Source organism: Actinia tenebrosa, unplaced genomic scaffold, assembly GCF_029948245.1.
Source record: "Actinia tenebrosa isolate PJP-AT-01 unplaced genomic scaffold, QUT_ActTen_1.0 PGA_scaffold0__85_contigs__length_37466705, whole genome shotgun sequence".
In the NCBI taxonomy this organism is placed as follows: domain Eukaryota; kingdom Metazoa; phylum Cnidaria; class Anthozoa; order Actiniaria; family Actiniidae; genus Actinia; species Actinia tenebrosa.
The window spans coordinates 1,902,543-1,922,011 of record NW_028292569.1 but is presented as its reverse complement, the minus strand read 5'-3'; the positions used below and the strand labels follow the sequence as shown (position 1 = coordinate 1,922,011).

The 19,469-nt window shown below is 35.4% G+C and overlaps 2 protein-coding genes across 3 annotated transcripts; one reads left to right on the top strand and one right to left on the bottom strand.

Annotated features, from left to right (window-relative positions):
- Positions 1 to 260: 260 nt before the first annotated feature.
- On the top strand, positions 261 to 15,183 carry LOC116291870 (glycogenin-1). Of its 2 annotated transcripts, XM_031699098.2 has the most exons (6): positions 261 to 556; positions 3,416 to 3,753; positions 4,486 to 4,612; positions 5,156 to 5,336; positions 8,281 to 8,595; positions 12,489 to 15,183. In XM_031699098.2, the coding sequence occupies exons 1-6, from the start codon at positions 399 to 401 to the stop codon at positions 12,708 to 12,710; spliced, it is 1,341 nt and encodes a 446-aa protein (XP_031554958.1). In that variant the 5' UTR covers positions 261 to 398; the 3' UTR covers positions 12,711 to 15,183. The 2 variants fall into 2 exon arrangements, with proteins under 2 accessions (XP_031554958.1, XP_031554966.1); XM_031699106.2 differs by lacking the exon at positions 8,281 to 8,595.
- Positions 15,184 to 15,963: 780 nt separating this feature from the next.
- On the bottom strand, positions 15,964 to 17,401 carry LOC116291883 (tyrosyl-DNA phosphodiesterase 2). Its single transcript, XM_089025749.1, has one exon. The coding sequence runs from the start codon at positions 17,271 to 17,273 to the stop codon at positions 16,809 to 16,811; it is 465 nt and encodes a 154-aa protein (XP_088881875.1). The 5' UTR covers positions 17,274 to 17,401; the 3' UTR covers positions 15,964 to 16,808.
- Between the last annotated feature and the right edge of the window lie 2,068 nt (positions 17,402 to 19,469).

The following is a 19,469-nucleotide window of genomic DNA, read 5'->3' as shown; positions in this document are numbered from 1 at the left end:
TATGAAATAAGCTAAAAATCAATGATCGTTATATGAATATTTATGCTAAAAAAGGAAATTTTAAAAAGGAAAAAAAAGGGAATACTAAAAAAAAAGAAAGGGTTAATAGAAAAATTAAAAGAAGATTGGCAATACCGGAAATGGAAATATCAAGGAAATCACACAAGGAAATATTACCAGTAAGTACGTATCAAATTTTACGATAAGTACCATTAATTCCCCATGGGGGTGGTAGTAGTTATCGTTGCACGAGGCGCGAACATTCAGCTCGGACTCTGCAAATCGAAAGAAGGCGGTTTCGACATTAGGTACAAGTCTGTGGTCTTCCCACAGCTTTTGTCCAGCTCTTTTACCTTCCCCTCAGCTTAGTTTTACTCTTTTGGTAGCATTAAGGAAAAATGGGGGAGAATAGAGCCGAAAATGAAGCATTTGTGAGCTTAGTGACGAATAACAGCTACGCCAATGGAGCACTTGTTCTGGGCTACTCTCTTCGTCGCGTAAATACAACTAGAAAACTAGCTCTTCTTGTCACGAATCAAGTCACCGATCCCATGAGGTATTTATACAAGCCAATTCTATTATACATCTATCGCCTATCTGTATTGAAAATAGTACATCCTTTGTCCAGATCTCGACGATATATTGCTTCATCAACTGCTATATTCGCTAATGAATTGTACTTTTGTGTTTAAAAAGATGGCAAAGAAATACGTGGCAAAGAAAATGTTTATAAAATACTAGAATATTTAGAACTTAAGATTTTAAAACGGAAAAGGTAGAGGCTTCTTATATCGCTTCTTATTATGAAAACGAAATTCCACTTACTATAATATTTTTTATAACTTAGTATTTTATTTAATTTTATCATTTGGGATTGAGAGCTGGGTTATTTAGGAATTGCTTGCTTATTTGCTTGTGTTTCAGAAAATCCTTATATTTTACCGTTGATTTTCATTGTTCAAATCGTAACCCTTCAAATTTAATTGCGAAATGAGGGCAAACTGCTTGAAATGCTTAAGTATATTTGTAATCAGGGCTCGATCTCACTAGACTTATTCAAATTCTAAGATTCGTGTGAACTGGTGTCCCATGTCAAGTCATCATGACCCTTCATTATAGATTACTTTTTCAAAACTGGTGGCCCAAATCCAATTGCTTTATTCTGAAATTATTTTTAATTTTTGGCTGACGTTTTCTCCTTTCTTCATAATTTTGATAAATTTTACCTTGTTGTTTTATTGGTGTGTTTTGTCATTTGTTTTTTTTGTTTTTTTGTTCGGTTTTGTTGTACCCCCCTACCTGTCATGCAAGATACCCTAGACGCACGAGTCAACAGTTTCTGAGAGGGTCGTTATTTAGGCGGGAACACAGTAACTAGTTAAGAATGCTAACTTAAAAGATTAAGATCCTATATAAGTCCTTGTTTGCAGTAGGAAAATAATTTTCCAGCCAAAATTTAATAATCTTATTCACTTTCACTTCATACAGTACACAAGAATTAAGGAAATGAAGTAAGGCAGCACCATGCAGCTCATGTCTCATTTACATGTAATATAGGCCTATTTCAAGAAACATTGTCGGTTGGAGATATGAAATAGGCGATATGAGACTAAACAGATTTTTTGTTCTTTTGATTTTTTTTTTTTAAGGTTATCTTCATATTCCAATGTAAAACAAAACTACATCGTTAAATATTACATTTTATATATAATATATTCAATTTTTACGTTTTGCAGAGTGTTACTTCGTCTCAGATTTCAGATCTCCAACCGACAATATATGTTATTTGAAACAGCTGTAAGCAGTAGGAGCTGTTGATCTTCATGAGCATTTGCAATAGTTATTCGGAGGCGAGCGCAAATGCTTATACTACTTTTTTTGAGATTGGAGTAAGTTTGACGAGATATAGATGTTAAAGTTCAATAAAAATAAGGACATTTTTTATATCCAATATTAAATTTGTTATCCTGGAAGACTGATGTCTTGTTATGTTTTTTCTCATTAATTATTCATAATTTCATAATTTCTTCACTGTGATCTGTCAATGATACAGGTTAAATGTCATTGAGAAAGCATATATGTCCTTTCTCTCCCAGCATGTCTGTTTAACACAGTACTTGTATAGAAGGCATGTACATATATGTCCCAACATGTGTAATGTGATCGATATATATGAATATATGTTTTGTGGACGCTGGGTTTTCGTGTTTCTGTGTATATATATATATATATATTATATTTAATTTTCTCTTTTCTTGTATTTATACTTTAAGATTCTCAATCAAATATTTTAGTATAGATTTTATTTAGATTTTTATAGATTTTATATTGCTGATCACCAGTTCATACCAGCTGTTCTATCGTGTCCAGCTGATCAGTTTTTTAAATCAGGGTAAATACACTGTAAAGATATTATTATTATTATTATTATTATTATTATTATTATTATTATTATTATTATTATTATTAAACCAACCACTGATTAGACACAATTTCTATTCATACAAAAAAAAACATTGGTATTTTGCATTTTTGAAATTTTTGTATTTACTTTGTATTAGAATGGAGCATCATTGGTTACACAATATGTATGGTAAACACATTCTTTAAATAGGTACCACCCTCAAATAAATGCAGCGTGCAATTAAATGTAATAGCGCAATTTACGGTTATGGGTATGGCGCGATGGGGTGGGTATGGATAATTTCTAGAACTACATTAAAAAGCAAAGAGTTTTACTTTATTATTCGAGATGCAATGCATTTCTAATGAAAGTTCAGTAAGTTCACTTAAAAGGACTTGAGTCTATTCAAAGAAGAATAGCCAGCCCATGGATTTATAGTTAAGAAGCAAAAGGTTTTACTGTCTAATTAATTAGGAACTGAGCTGAAAGCTGCAAGGAAAATGAAACATGTGGTTTAACATGTTTATGCTTTGCTGAAAATGACCTTTACTTCACAAAATAGCATTAGACATGCATGACATGCATATAAGGATTAAATGAAGCTCTCAAAAATCAAAAACCACGTGTTAAAAGCATATCATGCATTTATTATTATTATTATTAGTAGTAGTATTAGTATTAGTATTATTAGTATTAGTATATGTAATAGGACTCCATGCTGTCCAATTAAGAAATAATTGGACGAGGAAAATTCCGAGGACTGACAAAATTGAATGAGGCCGTAGGCAGAGTCCAATTTGGCAGTCAGAGGAATTTTTTCGAGTCTAATTATTCCTTGATTGGGGAGCGTGAAATCCCATTACCTATTAATTATATAGCTATATACAGGTACATGTAATTCTTGTTGGTAATGCAAAAACCATTTTTCAATCCAAGCTACTTGATGCAGTATGATTCACATACTATTTAATTTAGCTCTATTCCATTTCATATTGTTTTTTTTCCTCTCAGAGAGCAGCTGAGTAGAGTATGGGATCACTTGGTTACAGTGGACCCTCTTGATAGTAGAGATGACGCCAACTTAGCTCTTTTAACCCGACCAGAACTAGGAATCACCTTCACAAAGATCCGTTGCTGGAATCTAACGCAGTATTCCAAGTGTGTCTTCCTTGATGCCGATATGCTTGTCCTACAGAATTGCGATGAACTCTTTGATCGACAAGAACTGTCAGCTGTTACAGACATTGGATGGCCAGATTGTTTTAACTCAGGAATGTTTGTGTTTGAACCGTCTAGAGCAACATATGAAGCACTGCTGCAACATGCTATAGACCATGGTAGCTTTGATGGTAGGTTACAATAATTAATATTTATTAAATAAGAATAATGTAATGTAATAATGTGTAGTCCCAAAAATTATCCATACCCCCCTCACGGAGGAATTTTTAAGACACCCCCCCCTACCCCCCAGAAATTAATTTAAAGACACAATTTTCCCCTATATAATAAGCCTGAAGCGAGATGACGTTTTACCCCCGACTCTATACCATAATAGTTTTTAAAATTCTTTCATATTAAAATTTTTGACATCCTTAGAGAATACAGGAACAATAGTCATAATTAAAGAACAAAAGCAGTGTGAAAAGGATTATGGTCTAGAGACGGGGGTAAAACGTCATCTCGCTTCAGGCTTATTTTTGTTCTTTCTCTGACCCCCCCTACTCTTCGGAAATTCCAAATTCCTCTGTGGGGTGGGTATGGATGATTTCTGGAACTACACAATATAATTTAATGTGATTTTATAAACCCAAAAGAAATCAAGTTCAGCTTTTTGCGCATGCATCATATAAAACTCCTGGCTAATTACAGAAACTGAAAATCGCACTACTGTGTGCAGTTATAAAGCACACAGACATACAAAGCACACGCTTCCAACCAATCAGAATGCAAGATTTATTATTTAATTTTTTTTTTTTTTTTTTAACCATTTTTTAAATTTATTTAAATTGATTATTTCATATTGACTTATAGTTCTGTAAAGTAGATGTAAAATAATTATTATCCATCTGTGTCTTTGCCAGGTGGGGACCAAGGATTATTAAACTCATTCTTTAGCAACTGGGCAACAAGTGACATTTCAACTCATTTATCCTTTATTTACAACATGAGCTCCAATGCCAGCTACACATATACACCAGCTTTCAGACAGTAAGTACTGAACACAACAGTAAGTAAGAAATTGGTAATAGATTTTTTAAAAATTCAAGTTCCCCAAGTTGAAAAGCTAATGTAGTTTTAGATTTTGACAATCAGTCTTGGGAAAGTTACTCACTCAAAAAAAAACCCACAATCCTCTTATTTACTCGTTTTCTTACCTATCCCACTAAACCTACTATCCTGGAATTTAAAAAATGATATAAAAGCCCTTATTTATTAGATTCTCACCCACTGTTTGTTTGTTTGTTTTTTTTTGTTTTTGTTGTTGTCGGGAAGCATGAGTGTCATAGCTTGCCTCTCACCATTCTAACTAGGTTTGACCATCGGACGCATCATATGCGAGTAGAGTTTGTTGGGCCTCTCCTGTGCTTCAAGGGTTTTTCTGTGGGTTCACCGGTTTTCTTCCCTCCGCAAAAATCAACTTCAACGAATCAAAGGCCTAGATGAAAATTACTCTGTGTAATTTTAGTTACCTTACCAAATTATGTTTTGTGTTTTTTTTTTTTTTGACGTAGTTTTGATATTTCATCACAGATTTGGACGGGATGTAAAGATAGTTCATTTCATTGGCCCTGTTAAACCTTGGCAGTGCAACTACTCCAGCGAGACGGGTACAGTATACATGCCAGACACTGCAGGGGGGTTACCTCATGAGAACACATACCTTCAGTTATGGTGGGACATCTACGTGACGTATGTGTTGCCAGGAATGAGGGTAAGCACTTGCTGAACTTCTTCTTAATAGACCGTTTTCTCAATGATGCCTGGGCATCCAAATCTAAGGAACTTGATGGGCCACGATAAGAACATGAGCATTATAATGAATATTATCATGCATTGCTATAAATCTTTTGGATAAGAAATCATGAAATTGATTATTCTGATCTTGAAATATAAAACTGGCTTCTCAATAATACTGCATTTGCGTTTTTCATTTTGTGGCCCATCAGGTTTGATGCGCATGCAACTTTGAGTAAACGGTCTAGATACATTATCATGTATTCCAAAAAATATTTATTCCTCCCTTAATCAGGGTTTCTGATTGGCAGTTGTAAGATCTACATTGTAATTATGGCGTGCCAACCAATAGATTACTTCGACAGTGCTAAGGCCATCTTAAATCGCAAGGCATTATGGGGCATCCAGGAGGAGAGCTAATGTGAACTTGATTATATATTAATTTTTGTATGGTCACCATTACCCATGAAAGAAAGACAAACACACGAAACTCTACATATTATCAGCCAATCAACCTCCTTGGCTTTACAGATCATGTCATTCCCTTGAGAATTAGATTCTTTGTTTGAGCTGTATCCATACTCATGTGTCTTCTCATGTGCAACCGAGCACAACTGTTAAACAAAGAAATGATACTCTAGGGAATGACACATGGTCTGAAAATGGGACAACATTACGTCCGAGCCGAGGAAGTCTATTTGTTTTGTTTTGCCCCCTGAAAGACCCATGATGCCTTGTGGTCCAAGATGGCTACCATATTGTCGTTTTGTCACTTTGCTTTGTTGGATCATTTTTGGTTTGAGATTTCTGGGACAATAGCAGGGGGCAACATTTCTGGTTATTCTTAAGACGTACTTTTATCTGTCTTTTAAATAATTACATTGCAGTGTTATTTTGGTTAACTGTTTTTTATGTACCGTACTCCAATGCATGTCACTTAATTATGCTGTCATTTCAGTGTACCTTCGAATTCATTTATCTCTTCTTGTACATTGGTTATTCATAAGACATACTTGTATCTGTCTTTTAAATAATTATACTGCAGTGTAATTTTGGTAAAATGTTTTTTATGTACCGTACTCCAATGCATGTCACTCAATTGTGCCATCATTTCAGTGTACCTTCGAATTCGTTTTATCTCTTTTTGTAGATTTAGAGTTCATGTACCCTGACTTGCTTTTGTACATTGTTCTAAATCTTTCTTGTTGCTCAAATCTTTCTGGTCATCGGCTTTTTCTGCAATATACTTTATTCATTAATAATTTTGATTAATAAATAAATCTTAATGATTAAACAAAAAAGATTTTTCTAAATTTAATTTTAGTTGTGTGTCAATATAATGCATGCTCTAATTGCATGAAAAGATTGGATAATGATTCTTAATCAATCTGCTTGTGGGGATACTAGCTCTTCTTTATCACTGGGGTAATGAACAATATAAGATTTTTACTAGAAAACGACTTTGGAATAACTTATAGTCTAAACCAACTCCAAATAAATGGTTTATCACAATCCTGCGCTGTGATTGGATGAGCAGCTAATAACTTTTAGTGGTATCAATGATAAACACTAGTAGCGAAAAGAGTGCTAATTTTGAAAACTATTGCAGCTAAATCGTGTTTTCAATCTAATTTCAGAATTATTTGCATCTATTTATTTGACAGATTAGTTGGTTTAGACTAAACAATTAGACCTCTCACTGCCATGCATGGTCAACTAGTCAATAGCCCATTCGCCTATGGGCTATTGACTCAAAGACCAATATTGGGCTTTAAGGTCTAATCGTTAAAGTTAAACATATCATTGTCGTAATAATTAATTAAATAACTATAAATCAGAATCTAATGAGACATACAGTATTTCATATAGATTTAGTTTTTCATATAAAAAAGATAATAAAACATTGACTTGTCAGATTTGCTAGTCATAGCCATCATAAGCTATGAAGCTTGGCATTAAGCCAAAGTGTCAATTATTTTATTATCATTTGTTGAGATCAAACCCAGGAATTAATATAAATTTTCAGTTGAAAAACTGAAATAATTGTAATAGTTAAAAATATATATATATTAATATAAGGTGTTAAGTTAAATAATAAGAATAATTAATCTACAGGGTATAAGAAATATACTTGACGTATACTTTCCTATTCTTCTTAAACATATCTATACTAGTCTTTATTTATTCTGAGGTGTCTTTTGGTTCGGTGGTAGCTATCATTTTATTAGTTCTTCATTGAGCATAAGATCATTAACTGATGTTACTTTAGCTAATTCTTTTTCTTGTTTGATCGCAAGGAGTTAAAAAATGCTTAATACTTTCTTTGTCACATACATGTTCCTAAAAAAAATCTCAACCCCAGAGCTTGTCATTCTTACTACACATGCTTGGCAAAATGCCAAAGACTCTGGCAAACCATAGAATTTCAATAGCGGTGACTGATAAGTGTATTTCAGCACTAGCAATAATAACCCTTGCAAAAAAGGATAACAATGTTGATACAACGGCAGTGCAGCTATAAGAGTTTTTTTTTTTTGTTTCATATAACAATTATTAAAATGGCAATTTTTTCTGTCAAGGAAGAAAACATAGATTTAGGGAGGTGCGCACACACTAGCTTAAGTTCTGACACATTTTTGGCTACTGCTTGCACATGTTTCCCAGAGTCTCTGAAACTTCATCAAGCATGCGCAACAAGAATAACTTGATTCTGGTGTCGAGTGCACTTTAAATGATAAACTTTAAGTGGTAATGCTTTGGCAATACAGCCGCTCTTGGTAATCTTCCCTCTGATAACCATACCTACTTGCTTTGTATAGCTATAAACTTATCTTATGCATACGTCTATGAGGTAAGCACTAAATTGACAAGCTAAAAGCTGAGCAGTAAAAGTCACCAAGTGTTTCTGGTTGTTGCTATAGCAATGCAGTGACGAGCTTCCACATGAGCACCCCACCAACCATTCAAATCTTGAGCCAGACTCTTCCAGTCCTGACCAAGAAATCAACCACTCCACACCATACATACCAGAACCTAACCAGTTTCATTGGACACCTGAGCCCGTCCAACCTAACACTGAGTACTCAGAACCCACCCAAGATAACCACCATCCAGTATCTCCTCATACTGACAACCCGGACCAAGGTCCAATCCCTGAGGAACCTTCGCGAACGGAAGAACAAGAACCTGAGATTTCTGAGGAAGCAAATTATGATTCGTACTACTTTTCTGATGACGTAGGCATTCTTTTATCATGTAGTTATATTTTGTTAAAGAATCCTAATCAACCACAATGTACTGCATGCTGGAAACGTGCAATGCGCCATCTTCCCTACCATAGAGGCGAAATGGTTATTTTTTAGGGAACATTTGGGAATCCAATATCAATCTTGTTATCAAGGGCGGATCCAACCAAAATTTTAGAGGGGGGGGGGGGCTAATTGAGTTTCAACACAACAGAAAACAATATAAAAAACCATGTTTTTTTCTGCTGAGGGGGGGGGGGGGGGCTTGGCTTCAGCCCCCCTTTGCCCCCTCCTGGATCTGCCCTTGGTTATTTCTACTAGATGTTTTACAGCCATCATGATGAGTTGTATAATAAACTCACTTACAGCTTTTCGTGAGATTTTGTAAATTTTGGCAACAAAGCTAAGGTAGATTTCAAAGTTGCAATGGCTATCTGTTGGGCAATCAAGCATCAAGACTTGATGTCACGAAAGAGAATCTCTTTGAAAATTTCACCCTCCTTGCTGTAGAGTGGAAGGAAGGGAACTTATTAATTGGGAATGCATTAATTGACTCCGGCTTTTTGCAACTCTTAATTACCATCATACTCTCCCCACTATCTGCATGTGCATCCACAACACAAACTATGCAGGCCAAGCATTGACCTTTCCCTCAATCAGTCAATCAATTAATCATTGTAAACAATTAAATAGGTGTGCAGGGCATTGTGGCTGACTAAGATTCTTTAAGAAATATTGAGACATATTTTGATAATTGCTACAAATTAACTGGTCTCCTACGCAGCCGCTATTAGTGTCGTCACACAATGCTTACTCCCCTTAGGGAGCGTTGCGTGACGGCACTAATAGCGGCTGCATACAAGACTACAAATTAACATGAATATTATGAAATTTATGATTATTGCCGATAGGTTGGAAACAGAGGGCCTGAACTCTTTTACCTCCCTATAGGGGGTCATTAATAGACCCCTTGGAATACAGCGGAATGCAGCTCAATTTGGAGAACATATTTATTTATAATAGGTTTCCCAATTCTCAGGAAATCCTTTTGTTTTGTCTTCCAAATTAAGCTGCTTTGACGTCTCATGCAAGGGGCCTATAAACCTATATACCTAGGGGTCTATAAACCTATATACCTCTAGAGGGGTCTATAATGATTAAGGGTCTTTGTTTGTGTTGTGTCTATATTCATGTGTCTGCTCATGTTCAACTGCACACCATAAACAAAAAAAATGGAAAAACATTTCTAGAGGATAAGTAGGGAGGAGTTGGGATTTTGTAATGACTGAATTTCCATTACCAGTAATCAGTCATTCCCCATATATGTACTAGTATCCACCTTTTTGGTGCTAGCAAACATAGGATGAATCATGTTGGATTGTGTTACAGTCTTCAAGAATTTTGGGCATTGTTCTCAGAATTCCGTTCGAATGTACCTACTTTAAACAAATTATTTACTTGTCCGGTTTGTTTAGCTAGTTCTCTAAAAACAAGCCAAATATCATTTTTTTCTAACTTGATTGAGGCTTCTCTTACTGCTAATAGGAGAACTAACTAACAAAATCGATCTCATTTTTTTTTAAGTCAGTGAATTTGAATGGAAGTCCTAGAATGTCTGAACGTTTTTGTGACTGTAACATGATCCAACATCATTCATACCATGTGACCGCTAGTACCAAAAAGTTGAATTCAGAAAGAACTAGTATATATTTTCATGATCTTCTAATCCAGGTGAAAATGTAGTAATTCATCCAATCCTTTATTTTTTTTACTATCTAATTCTTAACCATTGCCATCCTTTGTTAAATGACATTGATTAATCTAAAAGCACTAGAATAATGCACTGCTTAATAACAGCCAAGCAATTTAGAATTTGCGATCAGAGAGGTCTATTTATATTACTTATTCCAGGGTTTGTGCTACCCTTAAACTCCTTGAAATCTCCTTGAATTTAATTCACGAGGGCAATTGAAAAGCTCTTGAATTTTACGATTTTAGCGAAACTCATTGAATTTTAGTTTTGATCATTACTTGCATGGTTCTGAAACTAGTCAGAAAGATTGGAACATCTGAAAGTCGGCCATGTGCAACCACCATGCAAAACCTTGGCATAGTTAGCAGAACATACTACAGTACTCCATGAAAATTCCTTTTTGGGTCCTTGTATACTTCTTGAATAGTCCTTGAATTTTAAGTGGTTACCTCGGCACGAACCCTGTTATTCGAAACATGTCTATAGTAACAGGGACAGCGGAGACAGGGGACTGGGGGGAAGGGGGCTTTAGTCCCCCTCCCGATTTTTTACGAAGACTACATTTTTATTTTGTCTAGGAATAAGAATAAATGTTCACCTTAAAACAGGAAGGGGAGGGGAGGACTCTAGCCCCCCAACTTTAAAAAAATGTTTCGCCATGCCTGAATAACTGTGAAGAAATTCGGCCAGTAACAATTACCTTGGGTATAATATAAGATGGCATATCTTTAATATACCTAATGGGGACTTTGCACCATCACATGATGGCAGCCATGACAGGAGGCACAAAAATAGTCTTTTTCCTCCTTGAAAACTGAATGATTTCTAATGTCCTCTAAATTAGACTAGATTCGATTGTTCCTGCACTCCTGTTCACCACTGTTTTGGTATTTCCTAGGCTTACCCGAGGTTTAATTCCTGGATGTCTCGGTTATGATATTGTAACCTTCCATTAATAAATATGTATGTCATTTACCGGCCAGGAGATTAGGATAGAATAGACATCTCTAGACCATAATCTTTTTCCCACTGCTTTTTGTTCTTTAATTATGACTATGGTTCCTGTATTCTCTAAGGAATCAAAAATTTGAATATGAAAGAATTTTAAAAACTATTATTATATAGAGTCAGGGGTAAAACGTCATCTCGCTTCAGGCTTATTATATAGGGAAAGATTGTGTCTTTAAATTAAGTATTCAAACACCTTTAGGCCTGTTATTTATTTATTTATTTATTTTATTTTATTTATTTATTTATTTTTTCATTTACTTAAACTCTACTCTTGCAAATTTTTTTTCCTTTTTTTTAACAAGTGAATCTGTTTTCCCATGCATGCACTAGGATGACAGTGGGCAATGATAGAAAATGCTGTTTGATCACACAGCCAATCACAATGCATGACTCTTTGGATACCAGGCCAGAAAAAAAGAATAGCCTGTTATTTCATCATATTTTATGTTCACACAGCCAATCACAATGCATGAATAGCCTGTTAAGGTGCTGACACACGGTGCAACATGGCACGCAACATTGCAAGCAACAAATTTGAATCGGATTGACACACATTGCAACAAAATTAAGATATTTGGTCAGCAATCATAAATTTGCTGCAAGCTGGTTGGTTGGAAATTTCAAAATGTTGCAGGTAATGTTGCAGCCATGTTCATATGATGAAATTTGTTGCGCGCAATGTTGCTATAGTAGAACACGATTCGACTTCAGATTTGTTGCGTGCAACAAGTTTGGGGTAGACTCACGCTGCAACAGTCCTGTTGCGTGCAATGTTGCACCGTGTGTCAGCACTTTTATTCCATCATATGCTGAGGAAGGTTCTAGTATCATAACTAAAGCAAACAGAAATTAATTTAAAATAGAAATTTGTAGTTAATAACAACTATATATAAATTCTATTGAATACTAAGTGAACTCATGCATGTTTAAAGTAAAATTGGTAGATATAGAAATGCAAAATCCTTTTGAAATAAGTGTATAATATTTTTATTAGTCTCGTTAACAGTAAAAAGTAATTATAGATATAATGTGTTAAAGGTAACCTAATTCTTTTTAAAACATTATCATACATCCTATTTCCTCTTTCATCATACTTTTTCAATCCATTCGTCATTCACAGAATATAGACATTCACCAAGTCACTGACGAAATTGCACTGCTACATCTTCAGCATGATTCAAACCTGCCGGTCATTGTGGAAGCTGATCAGCGCACTGCTTGGGAGAATGGTGCTCCAGATTACACTGGTCGTGACAGGTTTTCTAATATTCAAGAACGGCTGGACTCAGCAGTCGAAGGACAAGAATATCGTGCCATCCAAGATGTTCCAACATTGATCTAAGAAGGAGGCCTTGAATTATTATAGAATAATGTGTAGTTCCAGAAATTGTTCATACCTACCCCACAGAGGAATTTGGAATTTCCAAAGGGTAGGGGGGTCAGAGAAAGAACAAAAATAAGCCTGAAGCGAGATGATGTTTTACCCCCGTCTCTAGACCATAATCCTTTTCACACTGCTTTTGTTCTTTAATTATGACTATTGTTCCTGTATTCTCTAAGGATGTCAAAAATTTTAATATGAAAGAATTTTAAAAACTATTATGGTATAGAGTCGGGGGTAAAATGCATCTTGCTTCAGGCTTATTACAGAGTTTGTATGGAATAGAAAATTGAAATTTCCAGGGGGAGGGGGAGGGGGTGCCTCCGTGAGGGGTATGGATAATTTTAGGAACTACACAATACTACATTGTTTATAAAAAGAGAGGTAGTATATAGTTAACTAATAGATATACGTCACGCTATTAGCCATTCCAAAGTTAAGGGGAAAAAATGGTTGAACTGAAATTTGCAGTGCATTGTGGGATGGTTTTAGGGGATGGAATAGATACCATCTTGGAAATGGTTCCTTGGAAACATGTCACCTGTAACAATCCCACAATCCCCTTCAATTCGAGTGCAACCCAGACTTTTTCCTTGACCATGAAATGGAGAAATGTTTGGACAGAACTTTCAGAGCTAAAATTAATTAATACAACCACATCATCAGACTACCATTATCACTGAAAAGTGACCTGCTCCTTTGATGTTTTGTTCGCCAACTAGCATTTTAGCAACTGTTAATCTTGTTCAGACCGTATTCAAAAAATTCTTTTTCGGTGAAGAGTTGTTCCGGATTCGCCCAGACTAGTGTGGATGGTAGGCCTAATCGAATAAATAAAAATTTGGATTCAAATTTATCCGGCATAGTGTGGACGGGGGCCTAAAATCTTTAATTCAGTCTAAAATCTCCCTCAAAATATTGTTTTTATTGCATCCTTTGATTGATAGATGTCAAAATGCTAGTCGGCAAACTAGACATCAAACTTCGCTGGTCGCACTTCAACAATAATAGTAGCTGGTAAAGAGGCCTGCCCTAAAAGACATCTGGCTTTGAAAATGGCAACTTTGGTCAGACATTGGAAGTAGACGTAGTTCATTGAACTATATTGCAGTATATTAATAGTGCAGCGCAACCGTGACGTCATAAAAACGAAGACAAAGGCGAAATTCAGACAAACAAATTTACAAGTTTACTTTCAGCAGATAATTTTCACAGCCGATCGCAGTTCATCTTAGTTTACGTGGGTTATTATTGTAACTTTAAGTAAAAATAATAAAATCAGTTTGTATAGTCCTTGTAGCGGTTAAACAGAATGCAATGTTTGTCCGAATCTTTAAGCTATTTTTAGAATCAGTGTGCTGCGCTATTAATTATTAACAATTGATTATTGGTTATTAACAATTAATTAATTATTGGTTATTAACAATTAATTAATTATTGGTTATTAACAATTAATTAATTATTGGTTATTAACAATTGTTATTTTATTTTTGCCCTGATTTTGTGCACCATAATTTTATCTATTTTTTCTTCTGTATAGGGCTATAAGTTTTATTTGTTTTATAGATAAAACCTTGTTATATTTTCTATTTGCAATGCTAATGATAATTAAGTTTAGTTAGAGTTTAAAAAATAAAAGTGTGAAATAAGAATGCACAAGGTAAACCTATGGAAAAAGTAATGTTAATTAGCTGAATAAAACTATTAAACAATATAAAACAATTACCCCATTCACACCAAGGCTTTAAAATGTTTTAAAGTGGTTTAACTAAACAAGTTTGGAAAACTATCTACGAACACTGCACAATATTTGGTGAAATAATGCATGTAAACTATCCTTTGTCTTGCTCTGATAATATTTTACGAAGTTTCATTATATTGTAGGTTTCCAGTTTCTCAATTTTTTTTCCTAATGAAAACATAGTTTAACTAAACACCTTTAGGTGTGAATGGGGTAAATGAATTTTATGCAATTTAGTACAATAATTTAGTTTTAATGCTGTTACATGGGTTTATAGTGTGCATTTTAAAGTAATAAGTGACTAACATTCAAAGTAAAACGATGGAGTTAGTGTTTATTAATAAAAATGTATCATATGCTTACTATATTATTATTGGCCAAGTAAAATCACTCTGATAATATTACCAATTAGTATAATTCTAGACTTGAATATAGAGTTTAGCTCGCTGTGATTGGTCAAACAACCAGTGATTATGAGACAATATTCACTGTTCAAACAGTGATTATGAGGTCTACCATAGCCGGCAAGTAATATTAGGCTGCGTTCATAATGTATGGCAGAGGGGGGGCAGGTGAAATTGAGGGGGGATTGGGAAAATTTTGGTAGGAAAAATGGGGGGTGCACATTTTTTGGAAGAAACTACAAGCCTTGCTTAAGGGGATCTTTTTTTTTTCTTTTTTTTTTTTTTTTTTTCTTTGCATGACTTTAAGGGGGGTGTTAAGAATTATTCTGGACATTTCAAATTTTCATCTCCCCCCTCCCCCCCCCCCCCCCCCCCCCCCCACTCTGCTATACATTATGAACATAGCCTTAAAACGATCTTTATTCTGAATTTTGTAAATTTTGACAGTGGCATGAAGACTTTGACTAATTCACATAGATCACAGATTTGGACCGTGAGCAAATGTTTTTCACTGGTATCTGATTTTTTTCACACTTTTATTCTCTACTCTCTAGTCATAGGTATTTTGGGTATTGTGATTTTCAATTCTAATACTAAAAGACCTAGTCATTAATTTTCAAAATTCTGACGCAATGCAAAATATTGTGTTACTATAGTACGATTTTCTAGAATTTTTCACTACATTAATGTTTCATAGAAGTTTGAGCCCCTAAAATAATATATTGCATAGTAGTCATGCAATGAAAAATGCTGTGCACAATTATATTCATAAGAAATAAAAAAAGTTTCATGTCACTACGTCTTTGCTTTAGTGTGTTAAGTGGTGTTTTATAAACAAGAACGAGTGTTTTATCAGGATTAAAAACACAAGGTGTAGCCAAGTCACCACATTTACTTATTATAATTTAAAATATCAACCTTAAAGGTGATATTTTTATCTTTCCCTTTTGTATGAAGTGAGATACCTGTGGCCCAGATGACCAAAGTCTATATTTCTAAAGATGTTTAGATATTTTTCCCATCCTCTTGGTTCATTGTGTTAAATGAACTCAAAAAAAGTCTATGTGCACACTATACAATAATAAATTTATAATATTAACCTTAAAGTTTATATTTTTATCTTTCTCTTTTGTCTGAAGTGGGATCCCTGTGGCCCAGATTAGCAAAGTCTATATTTAGATGTTCAAATATTTTCCCCATCCTCTTGGTCCATTGTGTTTACTACGGATTTCATTGAAGTGTGGCGCGCATTAAAGAATTCGTCTGCGAATTTGCCTACGAGACGCTGGAGGTGATTTTGTCTGCATTCATTTCTTGGCTATTCCCGTGGAACGTTCAATTCGAAATTATGGCGGTGAGCAGAAGGTTTGAGTTCAAAGTTGAGTATGGAGGCGGGGGAAGTTTTCGAGCAATTTCTGCAAATTTTCCAGGAAAGAATCATGATATCCCCACCACTTTCAACAATCTCATCTATGACGAGAGATATCAAATCACTAGTTATGCTCTTCCCCTACTGTAAACACGACCAAGTTTGCTGATGTCCAATGTGCATTTCACAAGAAAGGAATGTAGACAAATTCACACCTCCAAGTGGGCAGAGTCACGTAGGCAAATTCGCAGACAAATTTTTTAATGCGTGCCACAATTCAATGAAATCCGTAATAATGAACTCAAAAAAAGTCTATGTGCACACTATGCAATAATAAATTCATAATATTAACCTTAACGTTTATATTTTTATCTTTCTCTTTTGTCTGAAGTGGGATCCCTGTAGCCCAGGGCCCGGTTGTACGAAACCTGGATAGCACTATCTGGTCAATTAAAATCCTTAACCAGGGGATAAGTCGATTCTCTTATCCAATAAATTTATCACCTGGCTTTGTACAACTGGGCCCAGATGAGCAAAGTCTATATTTAGATGTTCAGATATTTTTCCCATCCTCTTGGTCGTATGAACCTTGCTTCTTTAACCACTTTTGGTCCACCTGTCATGGCTCTCTCTTTATGAGTTAAATTAGTGAATACTCCAAAATGATCACTTAGATGCACTCCATCATGTGGTTCAGTCCCAATAATGCTCATGTTTTTAACTGAAAAATTAAGAAGCTTGCAAAATACTCTATCAAAGCGATCTTTCGTGGTATTTGGCTCACTAACTTGGGCATTGGAGTTCATAGCAGGGTCCCATGTATAGCCATTTGAATGGGAATTTCCAGGTATTGACAACCAAGTGTCAATCCAAGGCGTTGGGAGATAAACTTCGCCATCAACTTTCAGTTCAAGATTCAGATCACCCATTAGACAAACATCATCGTACTCGGACAATATTTGCAAAGACTGTTGGAGCTGGGCTTCGCGCTCTTTAGTTGTGAACGCCATACTTTCGAGGTGTGACGTTGCAATGGTAAATAAACATAACTATCTTTTCTACTATTAGATAACTTATGCCCAGCAATATTATTCCCGTCTTCTAAAGCCTGGATGTTTGCTTTTAGTTCTGCAATTAGAAGATTTCGTCCCATTCTTGAATTCTTGAAAGGCAAACTCCTCCATTTCACAACCTCAAATTTGCTGAGAATAACTACAAAGTATCCTTGGTTTTTAAGGATTTTATCGGGTACCATTTTATACAACGGAAACCATTCTTGGCTCTTCAGTAATTTTAAGCTAACGGTTGTTACTTCTTGAAAAGTTATAATGTCTGGTTTTAGGTCACTCACAGTTCTTCCAATGGCAGCCATTCTTTGTTTCATCTTGAAGTCGCCGAACCAAATATTCAGAGTAAATAAACCGATCGAGCTTGAAGGTGCAGACGCAGCCATGGCCATATCGACCACTTGAATATCATGTGTCTCTTTTCTCGGAAGATGTAAATACAGAATTAGTAGAAGACACAGAACTGCTACAAATAAAATGAGACACTTGAAGTTGTAAGTCAAAATTTTCGCCATGATGATAATCAAAGTCAGGCGTTCCTGACTTGGATACCACAGGCACACCAACCTCGTCCCAGGGCCCTCTCACGTTGAATAGAGAATAAAAGCAACGACTAATCAAAATTCAGGATGAAGTTAGCCAATCAAAATCATTTTGTGACCAAACAACGCCAGGGTCTTCTCTCTTCAACGTGAGAGGGACAAGGTTTGTCCCTAGCTTCAGTTCTCTGCTAGCAGTCTCACTCGTTGGCAAGTCTTGCGCAAAATTGCGCCGACGGAAGTCGGAGATCTTTTTGCTCTATATTAAATGAAGTGTTGCGTCTCAGGTACGTTAAACATGCATATGCTTTAGTTGATGGCTAATACAAAAAATAATAATCTAAGTGTACAATAAAGAATTTCAGTACACGAAAGGCTACTCTGTAGAAATGCTATTGATGAATCCCATTTATTCATTTATTTATTCTCTTTTATTCCATTTAAAGATAAGTAGCAAGAGAAAATGAACTGAGAGAAGGAATCCCAGTGCCCCATCATGTGCACACTTTGATACTATTTTTAGAATTGTTGATGCTATTTTTAACTCGTTACCATGCCCGCGCGATAATCATGCTTCCCTTTAAATGCCTCGTTTTAGGACACGAAAAGCGCCATATTTCGCTACGTCCACGACAAAAACACAGGCTTTTGTTTACTGCAAGACTGGAAGCCGCCTACCCTCAAGAAATCAACCAATCAGGTTCTTTGCTCAAAATATCTCAAGCTAAAAATAGCATCAAACTGTGAACATGATGGTTACAAGGCTATATAGGTAGGATTCCTTCTCTTAGTTCATATTCTCTTGTAAGTATAGTCTTTCTTTGTGAGAAGATATCACATAGAAAAGGACTGAGAGTTGACTGGTGTTGCCTCAGATACGTCAAGGAGCAACGACTATGGTTTTGCATAAAAAAATCTAAGTGCACAACAAGGCATTGTCAATCTGTAAATGGATAAAAAAAAAGCTAAGCATACCCTTTGGTTTATGCCTTGATTCATTGAGTAGAAATGCAAATCTTAAATCCAAAAACAATTTGTTCGTTAGTTTATTTAATTTTTCCTTTCTTCTTTGTTTTTCGTTCTTTTTTCTTGCTCTTGTATTTCTTTTAATCTCGTCCCCCCACCCCACGGCTTCTCCGGCTCCTTCTAACAGAGGAGAGTACATGGAATGGAGTAGCTGCACCAGAACATGTGGCGGTGGAATGCAATGGCGCGTATGTGCTCTCAAACCTTCCGAACACGAGCACGTAGAGGAATGCCAGAAATGTAAAATAGGTTACGTAGAGGTCCGTTCCTGTAGCCTTCAACCATGTGAACCAAAGCCTTGTAACAGGCCAGGTCTTGGTAATGGTCGGTGGGTATGGATTGAAGGGTACAGCAGTGTATCAAAAACAGTTTTCTTTCGGCAATAAAGCACACAACAGTTTGGTCAGATTTATCAAAGTTTTGAACCATTTTTTTTTTGGATAACCATGGGACAAAATAATTAATGGATGCTTAAATATAGTTAGTTTATGTAATAAGACTCCATGCTGTTCAATTAAGAAATAATTGGACGAGGAAAATTCCGAGGACTTCCAAAACTGGATGAAGCCGTAGG